Below are 21,213 nucleotides of genomic sequence, written 5' to 3' on the forward strand. Positions count from 1 at the left end.
CTAGCCCATTCAGTTGCAAAACGAAATTCCTAACCAAACGGCTGTGTGTGTGTGTGTATGTGCCAGTGATGGCCTGAGCTTAAGAAATAACAACGTACTATAAGGAGTTAACTTAAAGTAAAAGAATGGCTTCAGCACCGTATGTAATAGTAGCAGTATCAGTACCTACTTCGATAAAATTCACAAGTTTCTTGTTGACTAGAAGTTTTGTGCTCGGATTCTCCTGTTGTCCACAATGATGAACAGAATCGTTAACATGCGTGTGCTTTCAACTTGACTCTAATGTTGTTTATTGACAATTCGTCCCAACGAGGAAGCCTCTTTATGATCACTTGATCTGCAGTAAATACTAACTAAAAATTACCTGTTTGCAATCTACCTACTTAAACATGGAAAGATCACATTGGTTAGTGTAGACTTGACCATAATAAGGCGGCATGAACAGCTACAAATGCTTTTGCTCGGTCAGGTTTGGCCTGGGGGAGTGTGCTCAACAAAAACAATAAGCAACAGCAGAAAATGAATGTATTAAGGTTGATTAATCTTATAAATTTGAGTGATGTTTGTCTGCCATTACGTGTTTTGGCGAACACGCCAACTCCTCCGTGACCGTTAGTGCAAGGACAACGAAACTCAAACCAGCAACTCCCCTAATCCCAGGGAATTTCCTAAGGGCGTCGATTTTTTTAAGGGCCGCCTAATTGGTGCCCCACTGATTCCCCCCCCCCCGCTCATTTTTTCTGATGTTTACTTACACACATTCATCTTGAATATCAACCATATTGATATCATCAACAATGACTTAATGTTAAACAAGAAGTATATTGTTGTTAATTCTATTATTGATATTAGATAAATACCGTACTGCTGCTAAATTTTTAATCCATGTTTGCTATAGATAACCAGTCTAATAGTGATAAGCAAACAGCTTTTATGTCAGTACAGGTGTTACGTTGTGAACCAGTTTTGAGTCATGTGTGCAGCTAATTTAATTTTACCTTATCTTGCTTACTCCCTGTGAAAACATTAATATCGCAACTCCAGCTTCATCGTCCACTGAAGTCAAAAGCACATCCAATTGATACATATCTTTAATTAGAAAAATACAAACTAATTTACAATCCGTTCCACTATTATATTTATGGAGATTGTAATAAGTTTAATTGCTTTGGGAATAAAGACGGTGTCTAAAGTCAGCAAACTAGTGTTTGATAATGTGTATCAAAGAATCAGATCTGGAAAAACGAATTCGAGACTTTTTCGGGAAGGCTCTTTCGTCGGGCAAGAAAAAGATACTTTGGATTAAAGCTAATTGTTGTTAACTCAATATTTGCTATTGTTGACGCAGTATAAAAATATTATAAGAATATTAATGAATATTATCAGCCTTTTGTCTTTGTATAAACAAGGTTTTATTATATTGGTTAGAGCGTGAAATTCCTGGAATATCCTTCGTATTCATATTTCTTTTTACAAACGTTGACGTTTTTTTTTTTTTTTTCAAGCTGAACACCAACCGTACTTCCATTTATAATTCCAAAGTATTTCTTGAACAACTGGTTCTCAACTTAGCTGAGTAACTCTAATTACTGTAACGTTATATGAATGAAAGCGAAACTGGTTTTTAATCTACGCATATCTGAACCACGTTAAGAATCCTATGTCAAAAAATATCTCTGGGATTAATGAGATTCCTATTCTTTAAAAATTGGATGGCTATACAAAAATTCAATTGTTTCAAATTATGGTACAAGATCAATCATTTCAGGAGAGAGAAATAGACGATTACATCAACGTCAGTACTTGATTTGTATGTATACTTTATTTTATCGCCCCCGAAGGGAGAAAATGTAAAGTAAACTTCGGTGGGATTCGAACTCAGAGCGTAAAGAGGCGAAGGAAATGCTGTATGTAGAGTAATCCTTTAACATTCACATTACTCCCAGCAATGTAATGCTTATTTATTTACATTGGTTTCAATCAATCGTGCATTATATTGTGATTTCGAGATTTCGATAATGTGATTGTGTATTTTAAAGTGACATTGTAGTGTGGGTGTGAAAGGTCAGATTTGGCCGGTTTGAACATTATACATGTAGAATATTTAAGCCTGATATGATCGGTTTCAATTTTAAAGGGTTAATTTAATAAAATATACATATGAATATGGCAGAACATCAAGGCATACTTCACAGAACTTTTACATATTGAAAAATAAAGCTTTAATTTTGTTGCCTTTTTAACCTTTGAATTGTGCTTTAATATCAATTACATTAATCTAGTAATACAGGGTTACAATAACTCTTACATAGTCTGTACCTAGATTTAAAATTAACTCCTGCAATTAAAGTTATTTTTCTTTACATAGCCAACAACGTGTTCAATCTAGAATTTTCAAAATCACAAATAATTAAATATGCTGCCCGACCTACTGTATATAAATAACGCACGCAAATAGTGCAGAAAGTTAGTCGCTAAGGTTTAAACAGAAATAGCAACAGTCAAGAATAAGATTGAGAAATAAGAAAGTGAAAAATAAACATTCATATATATATATATATATATATATATATATATATGAATATATTTCGACAGAGGCTACCATAAACAGCAAAAAGATATCTTTTGAGACACTAATAAATTATTATCAGTCTTACTGGTGTTAGAGGAAGTGCTAATGTTGATAGCGGTTGTAGTAGTGGCAATGTAGGTAATGGAGGTAATAGAAATACTGGAAATTGATTTGTATTTCCTTCAGAAATGAAAAAATAAAAATGTGCTCTGAGTGAACGTGTTTTCTCAAGTGTATGTGAAGTATTCCTTGCTTTCAGTTGCAGAAAGTCCCTTGGTAAAGACAGAAATACATAGGAAATAATTAAATGTACTAAGGAAATTAATGTATTATGTATGTATGTATATACAGTGAAACAAAAGTGTGTACATATAGCTATTTACATATATATCAATCTACCTTACTCTTTGAAATGTGGACATTAATAGCCGTGTTTTTTTACTTAATTTTTATAGTAGAATGTATATTTTTAGCAATTTTTTTTAGTTTTTGTTTGAGAATATGGGACAAATGATCACGAGTTTATTGGACAGGAGTTTCTTTGTGTGTGTGTGTGTGTGTGTGTGTGTGTTTTAAAAAAATCGTGCTGATGCTCTATAAAATATATCACGGCATTATTGATATCGAAGATTTTATTACTACTCTTTATATGACAAAATTCTATTTTTAAATGACGAAGAATATAGCTGACTGTGTGGTCAAAAGTTTGCAAAGTATCTCTCTCTCTCTCTCTCTCTTTCTCTCTCCTTTCTGTTTCATTTCTTTAAGAAAGAATTATTTGAAAAGCGTTCAGGAACATATCTCTAAGTCTTTGTCCTGGAATTTTCAACACGTCAATCAATCAAAATGTTTTATATATATATATATGTATAAACTATTCAGCAAAGTACAAATTCTTGTTGTTGTTCAGTTTTATATCAACTCTTATCATGCAGACTATGACCAAAGACCTTGAAGACTTATATCGTCGTTTTATTTAGTTTTACTTTTTACACATAGTATACATAAGACTATATTGTGTCTCTCCTTAAATAAAAACTGTGCTGAAAGACATGCGTGTGTCTATGTACGTTTATTAAAATATATGTCATATAGAATGCTCAATACTGACGTAGAGTTTTATATATATATATATATATATATATATATATATATATATATATATATATATATATATATATAAGGTTGAGGAGGGTATTGGATTTAACCAAACTCAGGAGGATACAGGTAATACCGAGTAAGTGCTGTATACCGACTAGTTTGCCCCAGTCGTTGTATGAACAGGATTGGGTATTATAAGTCGTGTATTAGCGTGTGTATATGTAAATATATAAAAACAAAAAGATAAAGAGAGCAAAGGTAAGGCTGGAGAAGTATTTTATGGATAGAGTCTTACAGCTGTTTCTGGGAAGATCCAGTACTTCCCTTTATCGGAGACAGAAAAAATAAAGTAATCTATTATTATATCCATAGGCGGATATTTTTAGTATGAAGTGGTAAAGAGTGTGATGTGCTGAAAAAAGAGAGAACAGTCAAACCATAAAAAGAATTTCTAATTCCCCTAAGTTACATGTGCTTTCGGACAAAACAGGAAACTTATATCCCATCACAGTGGAGGAATACATCAAATTCATTAGAAACCAATTAAACAGGTCCTACAAGCTGGCATCAACATCCGCCTTAAATGAGGTCAACACCAGCCACTGCAGAATCATGAAGAAGCTAAAAGTGGACGACAGAACAGAACCGTACTGCCCCACACCTCAACACTTCAACCTCAAGGATCACAAAAAGGACTTCAATACAAAACCTTCGATTCGTCTAATATGCCCTACAAAATCCGACCTCGGAAGAATTAGTAAAAACATTTTAGACAGGATAATACCAATCGTCAAGGAGAAACTACACGCAAATCTATGGTACTACACCGGGGAGGTCATCACATGGTTCCACACCCTGGAGAACAAAAACTCCTTCTCGTTCCTCCAATTCGATATATACGATTATTACTCATCTATATCTCCTCAGCTTTTAAATAGGGCCATTCTTTTCGCCAGGAATCTTACTGTTTCCTGTTTGCCAAAGGAAGTTACCCCTCCCATCATGATCTGTAGCACGAACGGACCCTGGTTTCAGATACTACAGGCGTTACTTATGACAAGCAATGATATATTTCAGGAAAAAAAGCAACCAAATACTGAGAATTCTCAGGTTGACAGCGAAGGATGCGGGCTGTATCCTTAAGAACAATTTTCTGTAGCTAAATGAAATATAAAAAAATATTTGCACAAATATGTTGAAAAGAGAACAGACAACCCTAGTTGCTGAAAGAAGACATTAGAAAAGCGTCGCATATTCATAGCCTGGAGAGCTATTGACTCTTCAACGATAACATGACTTCAAGACAAAGCTATCGCTATTGATCTAAAAAATATTACGAGTTAGGGTTAGTTACTTATTTCATTGTCCACTTACACACACACACATATATAACTAAATAATTATATATATAATATATATATAATTATTTCGTCTCTAACAAATCAATGTATATGTATTCTTTTCTACTCAAAGCACGAGGCTCGAAATTTTGGGGGAGGGAGCCAGTCGATTAGATCAACCCTAGTGCGCAACTTGCACTTAATTTATCGACCCCGAAGAGATGAAAGGCAAAGTTGATCTCGGCGGATGAATGTACATGTATTGACAACACCCCTCGTAGTATGTCTTCAATTGAACATTTAACCACACACACACACACACACACACACACACACACACACACACACACACACACACACACATACACATGAACACACACACAGTAAAAACGCTGTTCACTGATCGCTCTACATCTCATTAGAATATGTATCTCCTGCAGGAACAATTTGTATGTTTATATAACTACTTTAAACCATATTCATACAGTGTATCTCTTCTCACCCTTCACTACAAAATCAAGTATTCTCTGTGCTACAGCAAATTTGTTAAAAGCAAAATATATTTCTGTCTCAGAAGAAACGTCAGATTCCTTTGCTCCCCACGGCATACGAACTTAACAAAACTCATAAACATGACTGATTTTTTTCCCGATGCAAAGTTATATATACAGGTGTGTGTGTGTGTGTGTGTGTGTGTGTGTGTGTGTGTGTGTGTGTGTGTGTGTGTGTGTGTGTGTGTGTGTGTGTGCGTATGTGCGTGTGTGTGTGAGCATGTGTAAACACACACACACACTCACACGAGGCATGTACCGAATGTAATGCAAAAATGGCAGCATCATAACTGACACAGGTAGTTCAAATTGCACATGTCGCATTGGTAGAGAAGCTTTTTCTATATAGTAATTTTTCTTCCTGGGTTCCTCCATGGCAAGCATATGATGGGTTCTAGGCAGAAGAACGTACCGTCATAGGCTACCTGAGCAAGTAGGAGTGCAGGTTGTCCAACATCCACAGAAGAAAGCAGGACAATGAAAGAGATTATACGATTGGCAAGAGCAATGCACACTGCTGGATGAAGTTTACAGAAGGAAAAACCAGCATTGAAGATAAACTGCATTTCTTGTGACCATCAACAAGTGATCAGTGACACGAATTACATGCGAGTGGTTGAACTGATTCAAGCTGACAGACGAGTCACAGTTTGTGAACTTGCTGCAGAACAGGATTGTGGATACACTGCTTTACAGATGACGGTAGACTTTATATATTGGAAAGTGTGTGCGTGTGAATACTTCGGAAGTTAACTCATGATTTGAACGAACGAAAGGTAGAAATCAGTTCTAATCCGGCAGAAATGTTTTGAAGTCAATGAAGACGCATAATTCCAACAAATTTCAAGACTCTTTCTTTACTTAACCGTGTGTGTGTGTGTGTGTGTGTGTGTACGTGTGTGTGTGTGTATGTGTGTGTGTGCGTGCGTGCGTGTGTGTGTGTGTGTGTGCGTATGTGCGTGTGTGTGTGTATGTGTGTGTGCGCTCGCGCGCGCGCGCGCGTGTGTGTGTGTGTGTCGTATCGTAATCTGAAATTTTTAAAAATGCTTGATATATATATTTATATTAAAAAAATTGATTAATCTTAGATGTACGATCCTAATTATCTATTGTCATCAAAGCATTCTCAGTAGTAAATGTTAAAATAGAACGTTCCTGTGTTAGTATAAACACGTTTTTCAGTTAAAACTCATTGTACAGAAATAGTTGAGGAAAGCTCGCATCACTGATGGATGTGGGGGGGGGGGGGGTGAATGCGTATGTATGTACGTACGTGTACGAATATATATATGTATAACTCACGTATTCATTTTGCTGTATGTTCTTTCAGCCGCATATGCGAAATTTGAAATTGTTATACGAGATTGGCTATGGACTTTCGTTGGTATCTTTGTCGATTGCTGTTGTAATTATGGTTTATTTTAGGTAAGTATTCTTCAAATTTATTGACATTTTCTCTATATGTTAAAGTGCAGCGCATATGAACTCTCTTCCCCTTTCTCTCTCTCTCTCTCTCTCTCTCTCTCTCTCTCTCTCTCTCTCTCTCTCTCTCAGTCTCTCTCTCTCTCTCTCTCTCTCTCTTTTTTTTTCTCTCTCTGTCTCACACACACTTGTATCAACAAATGTCGTCCACATCTTCCTAATACTAATTCGTGAGCATTTATTAACATCACATATCACAAACTATTCAACAAATGCAATACAAAAATTAGCTACAGATGCATAAGAATACCATACAATCACTAAACAGTAACATGCCAAAGAACACGCAGTACGCTACCGCTAACCCATGAAACTTCACAGGAACAAGGATATGTCTGTTGTATGGAAACTTTACAAATAAGCATTGTCTGTAATACAAGAGTAGCACAAGTAATTATTACATCGGCACCACTAATGAAGCCTTCAAAGATAGATACAGCACACAGATTCACAGTCTTGAAATTAACCAAAACAAATGTTACGTCCCTAAATACACTTGAAATAAAATGAAATAAGAGCGAGCTATATGTTTTGAACCACTGATCAAAATAATATATACATATGTGTTGCATTGAACAAAATAAAATTCCAAGCATTTTAGCTGAAACTAGTCAACCACGACATATACACATCGATAAGCATATGAAGACCAAAGGTTCACATACACATAAATACACCCTAAAGAAGTACAATTCAAAAACACATGTCCCCCACTGAAATGAACAAATACTTGCTAAGAGCCACACCGGAATCATTTTGTAAAATGGCATTTAAATGGACACGTACTTCATTCATTTTACAGTTAAACTGACAAATGTCTTTTAAAATACCCAAATATCGACCAAAAGAGCATTTACAATCATGATACCATAGCAAGCTCATACCAAAACAAATTTAACTAAAGAACAACCTTGACTAAATTAATACTTGGTAATGACTAAGCAACTTAAACCATCCCAATTTAGAAAATAATTGATCCCAGCACTTATATTTTTAAGCTTGGTACTTATTCTACCGGTCTCTTTTGCCGAACCGAAAAGTTACGGCTACATAAACAAAGCAACACCGGTTGTCAATCGGTGGTGGGAAGCAAACACAGACACTAAGATACACACACACACACACACACAAACATATATATATATATATATATATATATATATATATATATATATTAATGTTTGCTTTTATGTAAAAGCAATTTTACGTTGTATAAAGTACAAATTTATTATTTTTATACAAAAATATCGTTGACAGTGGCTTTGAAATTTCGGTCAACTACGCCATCGCCGGATTACATGGCAGTCCGACGATGGCTTAGCTGCCCAAAACTTTGAAATGTCAACAACATTTGATATATATATATATATATATATATATATATATATATATATATATATATAAACTCTTTCTTCATCCAGTTTAAGTCGAAACGGACCTAAGATACAGACCCTGGTGAATATTGCAAGGTTGCATCTGCAACACTGTGCAGTCGCTGCAGTGGAAACACGTGTAGGTCATGGTAATACGCTGTATTACCGCTTCTTGACCAAGTCATTTATATCCCCTTAGTTCACTTCTACACCCATTTAATTACCCAAACCTGCAATTTCTTCAACAACAGCTTCAATCTCAGACAATTCAAAGTCCATTGAACAAAAATCAAGCAAGTATCCTTTCCAAGAAAGGATTTCGATATGAAGCTTAAGCTATAGAGAAATCTTTATCCAAAACTCTTTTAATGTCAAATCCCCAGAAGTCGTTTCAAAACAGGCTCTTTTTATAAAATCTTTTATCACGTTATAATTCATATGATGCAACAGAGAAGGCAGTAAATGAACTTCGTAAAAAATCAAACTCATGTGGCATTTGACTCATAAGATCATGAGGGTGTTCTGGAACATTGTCCAAAATAACACATTACTGAGCCACGTAATAAGTTCCTGATAAATCAGGGCCTCTAGATGAAAGCTCGCTATTAAACCAAGTTTGTTTTTGCTGATATTCTTGATGGACTAGACGTTCTCTGAAAAGTACATCAGGAGTGGTTTCACCTTGAAATATTCTGAGGCATGAACGCAGAAAAGTAAAGTTTCCCAATCTTTCGTAGGGTTATATCTAAACAGTCTGGTCTCCCCTTATGTAATGTACGTCAACCTGACTATTATTTCTTTTCTGAACATGTAAAAGGCGAGTGTCATCACAATTTAAGATCTGCTGGGAATATAAATTACTCTTCTTCACAAGCCCAATAAAACACGTCCCCGTACTATTGACGTTGGTACAAGAAGCATAACTCCCAAGTTACTCTTAAAGACACTTAAATTTTCACAAATACTTCTTTTCATTGACTCTCCAGTTAATTGTTTTCCTTTTATCCACACAATAGAGAGACTTACCATTTCATCTGCGTTTTATTATGCCTGAACATAGCTTTGATCACCAATATACATTGTAGTTTGTCTTTTGTCTTTAAAATTATTCAGATCGTTGATTTGGTCAATCTGTATCCCGCACTATGATCACTAGAATTGATGTCAGGTTCTCTCTTAGGAAAATTCTCTTTCTTCCGTTCTATAGTACTGTTCTATTGCGCAGGCTTTGCTTTCAGAAAACGAACATTTTTAGAAAAACATGAAACACTACTCTGATTTTCAGACAAATCTTGATTTTCCTTCAAAGAATTCCATTCGTTCTGTTCCAAATGAAATAACAGTACACATTCGAGGGAACACTCTTGACAGAATAGTTTCATTTATCCGTGTAATAAACGTTTTCATTACGTTTATTTTTTTTATAGGCGTGGTTGTGTGGTAAGAAGTTTGCTTCCCAACCACATAGTTTCGGGTTCAGTCCCACTGTGTAGCACCTTGATCAAGTGCCTTGGCTCAACCAGAGCCTTGTGAGTGGATTTCATAGACGGAAACTGAAAGAAGTCCACCGTGTGTGTGTGTGTGTGTGTGCGTGTGTGTGCGGGCGTGTGCGTGTGTGTGTGTGTGTGTGTGTGTGTGTGTGTGCGTGCGTGCGCGTACGCGCGTCCTCTACCGCTTGACAACTAATGCTGGTGTATTTAAGCCCCCATAACTTAACCGTTCCGCGAAAGAGGTCATAGAATAAGTATCAGGCTTTAAAATAAAATAAGTACAATAAGGTCCGGTGCTATAGTAGAAGACTCTTGCTCAGGCTACCAGGCAATGGAACTGAACCCGGAACCATATGGTTGGGAAGCAAACATCAAACTACCCAGCCACGCCTGCGATTATAGATAGATAGATAGATTGTGTGTGGGGGATTATATACAGGATGTTCGGGCTGAATATAAGAAAAGTGTTACTTGTATCATGATGAAACATGTTAAGCCATGAGAATTCAGTCGTGGAAAATGTAGCTGGTGAAGTCGTAGAAATTATCCGACAACCACTTCTGACCCTTTTCAGTGGTATGGCAAAAGGCCGAATCCTGCTGCCACACATATAGCTTTCCAATAGCAACCCTCTCAGCCAGAGTTTGGCCACAGCCTCTAGCAGCTTCACATAGCTGTCTGAGTCTAAGACACTGTTCCTGTAGTTACTGGATGAGTTCGGATGTCCGAACGCAGTGAGAACGTCATCTGTGTCCCTTCATGCTGGCCAGGGCTTCGTAGTCTCCGTTGCAGCTGTCCATATCACGTCATACAACCTTTACAATGTTCAGAGAGCATTGAACAGCAGTCATAATGTCGGCATGTTGATTCCCGGTGCGAATCATGTAACTCTTTTCCAATATTCAGACGGCTTCCCGTCTTCCATATCAGCTAACTTTCTTTCCAACTACAACTTTATTCTTTCTGCTCTTCATGTATTGTTCACCAATACACAGAACTGTTCCCGACAAGAAAGGTAACATAAAATTCGCCATATTTGGCCTGAGCATTCTAGAGTTTCTGACTGAATCACAACTTTGATATACTTGTACCTATATTTGCATATCGTATGAACTATCGCAATGATATTTAAAATGAAAAACATACGTGAAAGCCTGCTGAGAAGGTCTATTATTTTAATTAATAACTATTTTAAACTAAAACAAATCTAATTCTAATCAACAGTTATTAGCTTTCACATATATGTAGTGATCATTATATACTTAATATGTTGGTGGTGTGGAAGAGATAACATTACTCGAAAGATTAATATTATGTCATTAGTGCGGTTGACAAATTTGAACAAATTTCAAAGTTATATGTCCTCGGTAGAGAAGTGTAAATTTCGCTTACAAGCCAAAGTACTGAGAAATTTAGTTACGAGTTACATATGTTACTATACAGTATACATATATATAAAGAAAATAAGTAAAGTATTGTTAGAATCGACAAAACCAGGCAATTTACCTCCCTTTGAGAATCTTCAAACTCGTTCCTGATGTGCTTATTTATATCATATTGACTTCAATGGTGTTTTGTTAATTTTCTTTTATTCGTGCCCATCTGTCCATAAACTTCATTTCAAAATACAAGAGCCTTTATTTGTAAATGTACATTTAATGTATGTTTATTGCGTCTCTAGCGAACACAAAATTAAACATTTATCGTATGCATCAATGAAATTAAGCATAATATTTTATTTTATTTCACTTTTGAATAATTAAATATGATTCATAAATAAATATACAGCCAATAAACCTTGAATATACACTGACCTTTGATGTAATGTGAAATTTTAGGGTTAATCTTCCATTTAATTTTGTGATAAATAAGCTTTAACAATATAAATACAACAGTTTTATCATTATAGACAGTCTTCCCTTTTGTGTAGCTGTGCCAGAAATATTTCCCTAACCATCTCCGAAACTAACAAATTGACATTTATCTTATCTATTAATTTATTTTTCGCACGTACCGATTCAACTAATGTGGACGCAGTGTGACTGAATAGTTAAGAAGTTTGCTTCAAAATGACGAGATCACAGGTTCGATCCTGTTGCATGATATCTCAGCCAAGTGTCTTTTAGCATTGCCTTGGGGCAGCCAAAATATTGTGCGTGAAATTGGGTAGACGGGAACTGTATGGAAACCAACGGGTGGATTGCATCTGTAATTCAATGGTGCAGCCTTATCAAACGCTGTGTTTCACCGATTCTGCCAGAGAATTACGTTGATAGTACACGTATCTGTGGAATACTCAGCCACCTAATTCAATAAGCAGATTATTCAGTTGAACAAATAACTGACTCCTCATCGTCAAAACTAATAGTGATCTACTTTCTATTCGTCTATTACTGATATTTCTGTCGATTTTTTAAAACTTTACCCGTAAACATCGCAATTTCTTTCATACGCAGGAATTGAAAATATTTTCGTAAACAACTTTCTGCAATCCTCAAGTCAAATTTTCTGTTAAATCGTATTTCACAAAGTATTTTGAAATCAGTTTAATAAATTGAAAAGCGGAATCTTTTACATACTTCAGCTGAGAATATTTTCTTCACAACTTCAGAAATATAAATATATCTCAGCATCACGCAAAAAGATTCCTTAAATCGGTTTCTGTGATATTAACGTTTTACAAAATTGACTTTAATTAGTGAAATCGGGTTTAACGACAAAGACGAAATATGAATAATTATAACAGTAGTCGGAAGAAGTCTTTACACGCATAAATAATTTTAAACTGAGAATTCAGATAATGCCATTATTATTTTCCCCATTGTGACGGCTATTATGAGAATTGCAGATTTATAAGTACAGTATCGTGAATAGTATATATTTTGTTTTTGTTTTTTTCTTTGGAAAATATTAGTTACAAACAATATCTGTTAAATATGTAAGGTTGAAAATTATTTATTGCAACTACGTTTTCTAATATTCACATTTAATAAATGGTTCTAATTAAGCAAGCCTCGTAAGAAGATGGGGATTTTTTGCCGTTATTTAACCATTGTGGCAACTACTTTAATTAAATATCAAATTCTTTTATTATTTAATTAAATTGTGAAAACCATTAACTTTCTTTTAACACACAAATTGATGTCTGCAGACTATCGCGCTTCTTCTTTTGTTATAAAGTGACATCTTTGTCTTTTATCTCTTACCAGGCGACTTCACTGCCAGAGAAACACGATACATATCAATCTCTTCATATCTTTCATCTTACGAGCTGCTTTTTCTTTCATGAAAGAGAGACTACTTGTAGAAGGTGTCGGTTTCGCTTCTGACGTTCGTCAAACAAAAGATGGTATTGACTTCATTGAAGAAGGAACGGTAAGATATAATTTAATCACAATCACTAAAAAGAATTCATTGTACTTCTTTTTTAGTGCTAATCATGAACTGTCGCTGGTGTGGCAGTGACCGACATCAGTAAATTGTTGAAGAAAAAGTTTTAAATTAATTTCAAAAGCTCATCATCCAAAACCGTTCTACTGTTCGATTTTTAAATATTAATTTCTATCTTCAGGTATTGATTTCTCAAGCTATTATTGGTTTTCTTTTACTTTTTTCTACTTACTTACAAAAGCAAACGAGTGTTGGTGTTTTAATTCTAGTAAAAAATTTTTTTTATGCTTCAAGAGCTAAATGTTATTAGATTGTCCACAGCAGCTATTTTTAATGTCGACTCCATTTTACAAATGATAATTTGATTGACAAGTATTCAGTACGTACGATCCTATCGTACTCTAGGCCCAGAGACTGACTTAAATTTCGGAACTGCAGACAAAAGACATGTTCGTTAATCTTTCAATGTTTAAATGTATTTGTTTACAGTTAAGTGAAATGAGCCGCTGAGAATTTGGTGCTTTAATCTTGGCCAAGTACGGCATCAGCAGTGATAGAATATGATATAGCGACTGTTTATTGTCTAACACCCGATTAAGTAGACAGAGCTCTGTTTGAATCGCTTTTAAACGGACAGAATAAACATTACCATTGGAATAGAATGGTAGCCAACTGCAGATAAGTGATTACTTCGATTTGCTGAAGAGTTAGATCAAAATTCACCCAATTAACTTGTCAGTTTCAAACCAGAATCTCTAGATACGCATTTCTTTTATTGATGACAAACAAGATAAAAGAAAATTTCCTGTCAATAAGGTCGTCGGATCATAGGTAAAGTCAGAATGCAGTGATCGAAATATATATAATAACAACAGTGACTGTCCCGAAAATATATTTTAAAAGGTTTTGTAAACATTTGGTGAAGTGTTTAACCATGTTTTTGTTGACATATGCTAGGCAGCAATCACTTTATCTGAACTCATGATTTTTCATTTATTTTCTATATTAATTTTTATAATAGTTATTTTATTTTTTGTTTTGTTGTTGGTCGTGATAAGATTTACTTCAGCAGCATTTTTTAGCACAAACGACCACACTCCCTGAATCTAGTTCTACTGAATTAAGAAAAATTATAACAATCGGGAACTCTTTTATAATAAATAGGTTTCTCTCTTACTAGCCCGCTACCTTATTGAATCCAATCTACTCATTTATTCTGACAAGGAACAAGGCCAGTGTTTAGCAGTTTTTAATCGAAAATAGCATGGAATAAACATGCATTAAAAGAAAACAAATTAAATTCACATACTCGATAAAGGAAAACGTCAAGCTATTTTCGTTCTTTGGATCTGACCAGAATTCTAAGTAGCTGCACAGTTACAACTAAAAGTGGAACAAAGTAAGCTTTAATTAATACATATATCGATCGCATCGTGTGGAGTTGAGTATATTGTAAACTGATATGGTTTTGTGTTTAGCTATTGTATTTATTTTATTATTAATGCAAGCAAAACAAATCTTTATTGTTCTTTTCTTTTTAACATATTATCAGTTATCGGGACATGTATTTTCATATAAATCCACAAACAATAGTGTTGATATATATTCATAATTGCTTGAGGTAGTGTTCCAGCATGACCACAACTTTCATCTTGTTCGAAGCAACTAAAGAGAAAAACAAGTTAGATTTGTAAGAATAAGCATTATTTTTACATGTCAACAAGTTTAACGAGATTCAGCAATAAGTATGAATCTACGTTACCGTCAGACCAGCCATAGGCAAACGGGATATGTTTACATAGAATGGATATAGAATTTAACCACCACCTTCGAGTATTTGAGTTCAGACTTGTCCTAAAAGTTATTATTGTTGTTATTAAGTACCGATTTATAGGGTAGCAAAAACGTGGGGACGTCGAGCGAAATGCCTCGCAGTATATATTTCCCCTCCTTACATACTGAATTCAAATCCAACTAAGGTCAAGTTAGTTTTCTATTCTTCTGGGCCAATAAATGAAGTACCAGTTTGTGGTGGTAGACCGATGAGATCTGTTTTGTCGAACAGGATGCCTTGCAATATTTGTTCCGATTCTCTGTATAAAAATCTTGCTGTAGCCTACTGGGTGGTAGATTTAGTCGTCATGTACTTAAACACGATCACCCGACCTTTGAGGGCCTTTTAGCTGAGTTCACATTGTTTCAAGAAATGTCGAAGTCCTTGAAAAGAACTATGACACGTTCCTACCTTCGTATGCGATAAAAACAGATCTGCCTTGATTAAGCAAACATTTCATCTAGGATGTTCGAGTTGTAACTATCCTAGGTTTTTTTTTTCGCTTTCTTTTTTTGCTTTTTTCCTGATATAGTTTATGGCGAATTACATTATCTAATGACGCTTTTCTTATTTTAGACGACAGAATATTAGAAATTATAGTCATTGTATATATATATGGTGGTTGCCTAACACGTTACCCAACTTAACACAAAAAGCTTGAAAGTAGGTATTTTTAAAGAACTTCAGTCTATGGCATTTATTCAGAGCAAACACGTGCTCTACCAATAAGTTATCTGTCTACCAACATTTAATCCGCAGATATCACCATCATCTTCAACTGTTTGCCTGAAATCAATAGTTCTTAATCTTCTTGCGACCGATTGATCGGTCTATATGATACAAGCTGAAAGGACTTTGAGGCCGATCCATAATAGCCAATTAGGAATCGTCTTTCGGTAGATGCCATATAAAACTATATAATATATGTAGTTTTACATACTAATAAAGTAGTTGTTTTAGGTACTTTATCCTTTATTTTCTACATGCATCCATCAATTTCAATCTCAACAGAAAAAAACTTGGGTCCTTTTTGGCTATATATACCAAAACCCGTGTGTGTCAAAAGGGTTACAGGAAAATAAAATAGTAAATATAATGGCACAGGTGTGACTGTAAGGTAAGAAGTATGCTTTGCAACAGCTTGGTTCCGGGTTCAGTACCACAGCGTGACAACTTGGGCAAGTGTCTTCTGTAGCTTCGGGGCGACCAAAACTTTGTGAGTGGATTTGATAGACGGAAACTTAAAGAAGTCCGTTGCGTGTGTGTGTGTGTGTGTCTGTTCAGTTGACAACTGGTGTGTTTACATCCCTGTAACTTAGCAGTTCAGCAAAGAGACCAATAGAGTAAGTACCAAGCTTTAAAAAATAAGTACTAGAGTCGATTCATTCGACTAAATATTCCTCAAGGTGGTGCCCCGACATCACCACAGTTTAATGACTGAAACAAGTAAAAGTTAAGATATAGCTGTAGTGATGTAATTGACACAAAAGTTGTACTATAACTCATCATGCAGAGGTAATAGGAAATGCTACTAACTTTGATGTAAGTACTTCTAAAATATTGCGTCAGAAATTTACCAAGTATCATTACGTAGTTGACGAGATGAAAACTTCACATACATACATGCACACAAGAAAATTAAGAATTTAAGAAAAGCAGTCTGAATAACGAAAAACATGTTCATTAAAGTAGCTTTCTTAATCAGCTCTATTTATTTCCATCAAAGTGTAAATACATTAAAGGATTATATCTAGAATGAAATTCCTTCCAGAGATATCCATTTTTTATCGCTCTTGTTTTTTGTTGGGAGTTTTTTTTTTTTATTTTTTGCTCTTTTTTTTCACACTATATCATATATATTGCCTGAATATATTTCCTTCCTTTTCGAACATTAAATTAGAAAGTAAGAATGGTTATCATACATAATGATTAATGCAAATGTGGTGTGCTGTTAACCTTCCTTACTATATGATTGTTTCAATGTAAGAGCAGGAAAGCTTTTAGAATATATTCTCCTCTAAAATACACATTTCTTTATTTATTTGTCTCTTTTCAATATGCGAATATCATGCAATGGCCAACTCAAACACATTTATTCCTTATATGTGTATTTATACGTATGTATCCGTGTATGTGGGTATGTATACACACACACACACACACACACACACACACACACACACACACACACACACACACATATATATATATATATATATATAATTGTTAAAGGGGACAACAAACGTTAAGACAAGATAAACATCTCAAGTCATATACATTATTATTACTGGAAAAATTCAAAGACTTACACCTGTTTCTGGGATATCACAGAAGATGGGATATTCCGTCATCGGAGATAAATCGGGGAAATGAGAAGGGTATAGATTAATGAAATGATAGCATAGAGTACAGGAGTAAAAGAATAAGGAGATGAAGAGAAGAAAGAGAAAAAAACAAGCATAAAAGTTCACATACATATATGTACGTATGCACAAAAACACATATATACACATATATATACACACATATGTATACACACATACATATACACACACATATATATATACACATATGTATATATACATATATATACATATATATATAGATAGATAGATACATACATACATATATATATATCTACTACATATGTGGGAAATTCTGTCTGTAGATGTGTTTGTGGAGTTGTCAGCTAACTCCTCCTACATCGTTTTATCGATTTTGATGAAACTTGACACGTGAGTAGAACTCATGTCTGGAAAGCTCATGGCATACTCAGATTGTTAGAAAAAATCGATAATAGGGCCCCTAGAAGGGATCCTTATATATATATATCTAATATATTTTATTTTCAAAGGCATGGGAAATAACCCATTCATTTCCCTAAATTATTTGGAATAAATCAAATTGAGTATGCTTATTTTTTAGTATTTGAACTGTTAGAGTTATTTTCGCAATTTATCCAGTACAACCCTTAAACAAGTAAATAGTTATTTCTTAAACAGATCCACTTATTTCGGTTAGTGACTTATTCACGTATATACCAACACTAGCGCTGCTGAGGGTAATATTCTCTGGGAACTCACAAAAGTCCTTTTCAAGGTTATTTGAATTGTTATTATCCCATATCTGATTTGCCTGTTATTACGTAATATGCTTCACGATTTTAGTATACATAAATTATTAGTATTTCTTCTTATATTCTATATACTCCGGGCACGCATTAAAGCCCTTTTCAGGGCTACTATATTTGAATTTTTATTATAGGGTAACTAATTTCATGTTATTACATAACTGACTTCACAATTTGGGTATTCATAACTTATTTGGAACTCCTAAACACATCATTCTGTGTAAGACAGTTCGGTATTCTGTGTACATGAACAAAAACCGTTTTAAGAGCTACCTACTTTGTATTGTTGTTCTTGGGTTAGCGAAACAAATATGAGAACGGAACAATGTAATCTTCTCAAATGGGAAAGAAAGAAATAAACCAAACTCATTAAGAAGGCATTTTAACAGAATGTGATGGATGTTAATTTACTGATGTTGTCTTCATTGAATATATTTTCCTGATCGCACACTTCTGAAGGAGCAATCATCTGCGTAAATATAAAATTTGTGTGCTTGCTTAAGCGTTTGTATCTAGTTTCAATATGTGTCTATAATCATCCATTAATCCATTACTACACAGTACGTACGACGAAGAAAGTAATCTTAACTGTTTTGCTCAAGGACACAGTACCACATCCGTCATTAGATATTACGTTGTATTTCTCTTATAATGTATTCAGCATCTTATCTGAACTATTCATATTTTGCTTCCATTTTTGTTCTCTCTCTCTCAAAATGTTCGTTTGTATAATATCAAGAATTTTTCGAATATTTCTCCTACAAGCTGGTGTGTATAGTATTTTTGGTTTTACTTTCAGCATTGGCAGTGTAAACTATTTTTCATCATATTCCACTACTTACTCGGTTCGAATTACATGTGGATATTTGTCGAGGCCCTCTACCTGCACACTCTCATATCAATAGCAGTTTTCTCCAAAACAAGTGGAACAGTATGGTACATCATCTTTGGATGGGGTAACTATGAACTTCTCTACCTTTCTCTTAGTTTTCTTTGTTTATTTTTGATTTTCTTTTGTATTTTTTTAGTCAGTGATAGAAGACACATGACTCTTTTTAGAGCCTCCGAAATCGGTGAGAATAAATGCATGAAGTTATCGTCAGAATAGAGGCCTGACCTAAAACGTTGCAATAGAAAGGACTACTCTAACATAATTGAAATCTTTCAGACACTAGATTGCTCTATCATACATAGTAACATACCACCCTGTTCAACACTAAAGGTTGTTTTATCCAATGGTAAGATGACTATACAGTGGTTATCTCAACTTGAAATAGCAGTGAAATTTACCATAAATCACACGCTGTTGTCCATTTTAAACGGTTAAACGCGGTAATGCTACTGCGACACACGCAAACTTCCTACACTATATAAACGAAGGACATTCATCTTATATTGTATAAATGGGTGTATTTTTGCGTATGAGTATACGTATATGTATGTACGTATATGTGTATGCATATATATGTACGTATATACATATATGTATGACGTGTGTGCGTGTGTGTACTCATGCTTTTGTTTCCAAATAAAAGAAAACTAATCAATACATGTATAGAACTTATATTTATTAAATACCAGTTGTTCAATTCCGTTGCTATTCAGAGTTACGCAACATGCGCTCATTTAAGCAACCACGAAATAAATGAAGGGTTATAAGGAAGAGTAATAGTGACATACACCGTTCAAGTTGAAACACGTTAGAGAAAACTGATAAGGTGGCTAGAGATAATTCTAATATTGTACTAAGCTGTATTAATATAGGGAGAGCACTCATATCTGACCTACGAGTATCAGGGGCAGTTACTTGGCAACGTTTAAAGTGTATCGGCTGTGATAGCTACAGAGTTTCTGTAAGCGATTCGAAAATGGTGACTAACGGACTAAAACTCGTATCTTCTATTCAGAACGACACTGATCGTTGTTTTTGGAGTTTGGAATGTGTTAATTAAGCATAGCCGACACTTTTGTGCCCCGTTATACAACATCATTCGCCAATGACGCATCATGTTATTGGGCACATATAGATCTGCAGGTACTAGTGTTCACAAACGAAATAAAAAACGAATAGAGAATTCTTCTCTTTCTTCGATCTCTATGAGCGTAAATGCTGGCGAAGTTGGTTCTTGAATGTGTTTAAGTCCCATATTAATAGCAGTGTGTTTATATAAATATATATATATATATATATATATATATATATAATGTGTGTGTGTGTGTGTATGTATGTATGTATGTATGTACATATGCGAAGGTTACAACTTAATAACCACAAACTGTAATAAGCCAGTAACACACGCAAACAGCTCTTCATTTGGAAAATTAAAGTATGAAAATCTAAAAATATTTATGATGATGGCTTAGAAAGTTAACTACTCCAAATAAATTCATGTGAAAATATGAATTACCTCGACAGCAAAAAAAGATAAAGCTAGCAAACACCTGCGTTTTCAAGTGTGCGTGTGTGTGCGTGCGTGCGTGTGTGCGTGTGTGCGTGCGTACGTGCGTGCGTGCGTGCGTGCGTGTATGTGTGTGTACACTTTATATTGAAATTTCACAAATTACGTATCTGATTTTCAAATTTTGCCGTTTCTCATGCAGCAAAAGAAATTTATCGAGTTATATATTCAGATATCATATCAAAACTGTTGGATATACGACATACATTAATTAGAGAAGACTTTACTTTTCTTTACTTTTCTATTGTAATAGAATAATAGAATTATTCAAGACCATTCAACGATCACCTGCTAGATATTTTTAAATATTTCAATCAAAATTTCAATTTGTGACAACAAAAACACTAATGTACGTTAACAACAAAAAAAATCCTTTCGATTTGTTTGGAGAGTGCAACAATATGATACGAGGCTCCCGACTTTTAACCGTTATGCCTTTTAAAATATTCTTACAAAAATACCGAAGTCTGATGGCAAAAAGAATTAGCGCT

At 34.6% G+C, this 21,213-nt stretch overlaps 1 protein-coding gene across 15 annotated transcripts in view; it reads left to right on the forward strand.

The window, feature by feature from the left end:
• Positions 1 to 21,213, forward strand: part of LOC106868068 (parathyroid hormone 2 receptor) — a 729,233-nt gene that overhangs the window by 623,098 nt on the left and 84,922 nt on the right. For all 15 annotated transcript variants that reach the window (XM_089359396.1, XM_089359371.1, XM_089359332.1 and 12 more), the window contains 3 exons: positions 6,895 to 6,989; positions 13,119 to 13,284; positions 19,063 to 19,219. In XM_089359396.1, coding sequence (XP_089215522.1) covers positions 6,895 to 6,989; positions 13,119 to 13,284; positions 19,063 to 19,219 — 418 coding nt within the window. The remainder of the gene's footprint in view (positions 1 to 6,894; positions 6,990 to 13,118; positions 13,285 to 19,062; positions 19,220 to 21,213) is intronic.

The sequence above is a fragment of the Octopus bimaculoides genome, chromosome 1 (assembly GCF_046866305.1).
Source record: "Octopus bimaculoides isolate indiv1 chromosome 1, ASM4686630v1, whole genome shotgun sequence".
Taxonomy (NCBI): domain Eukaryota; kingdom Metazoa; phylum Mollusca; class Cephalopoda; order Octopoda; family Octopodidae; genus Octopus; species Octopus bimaculoides.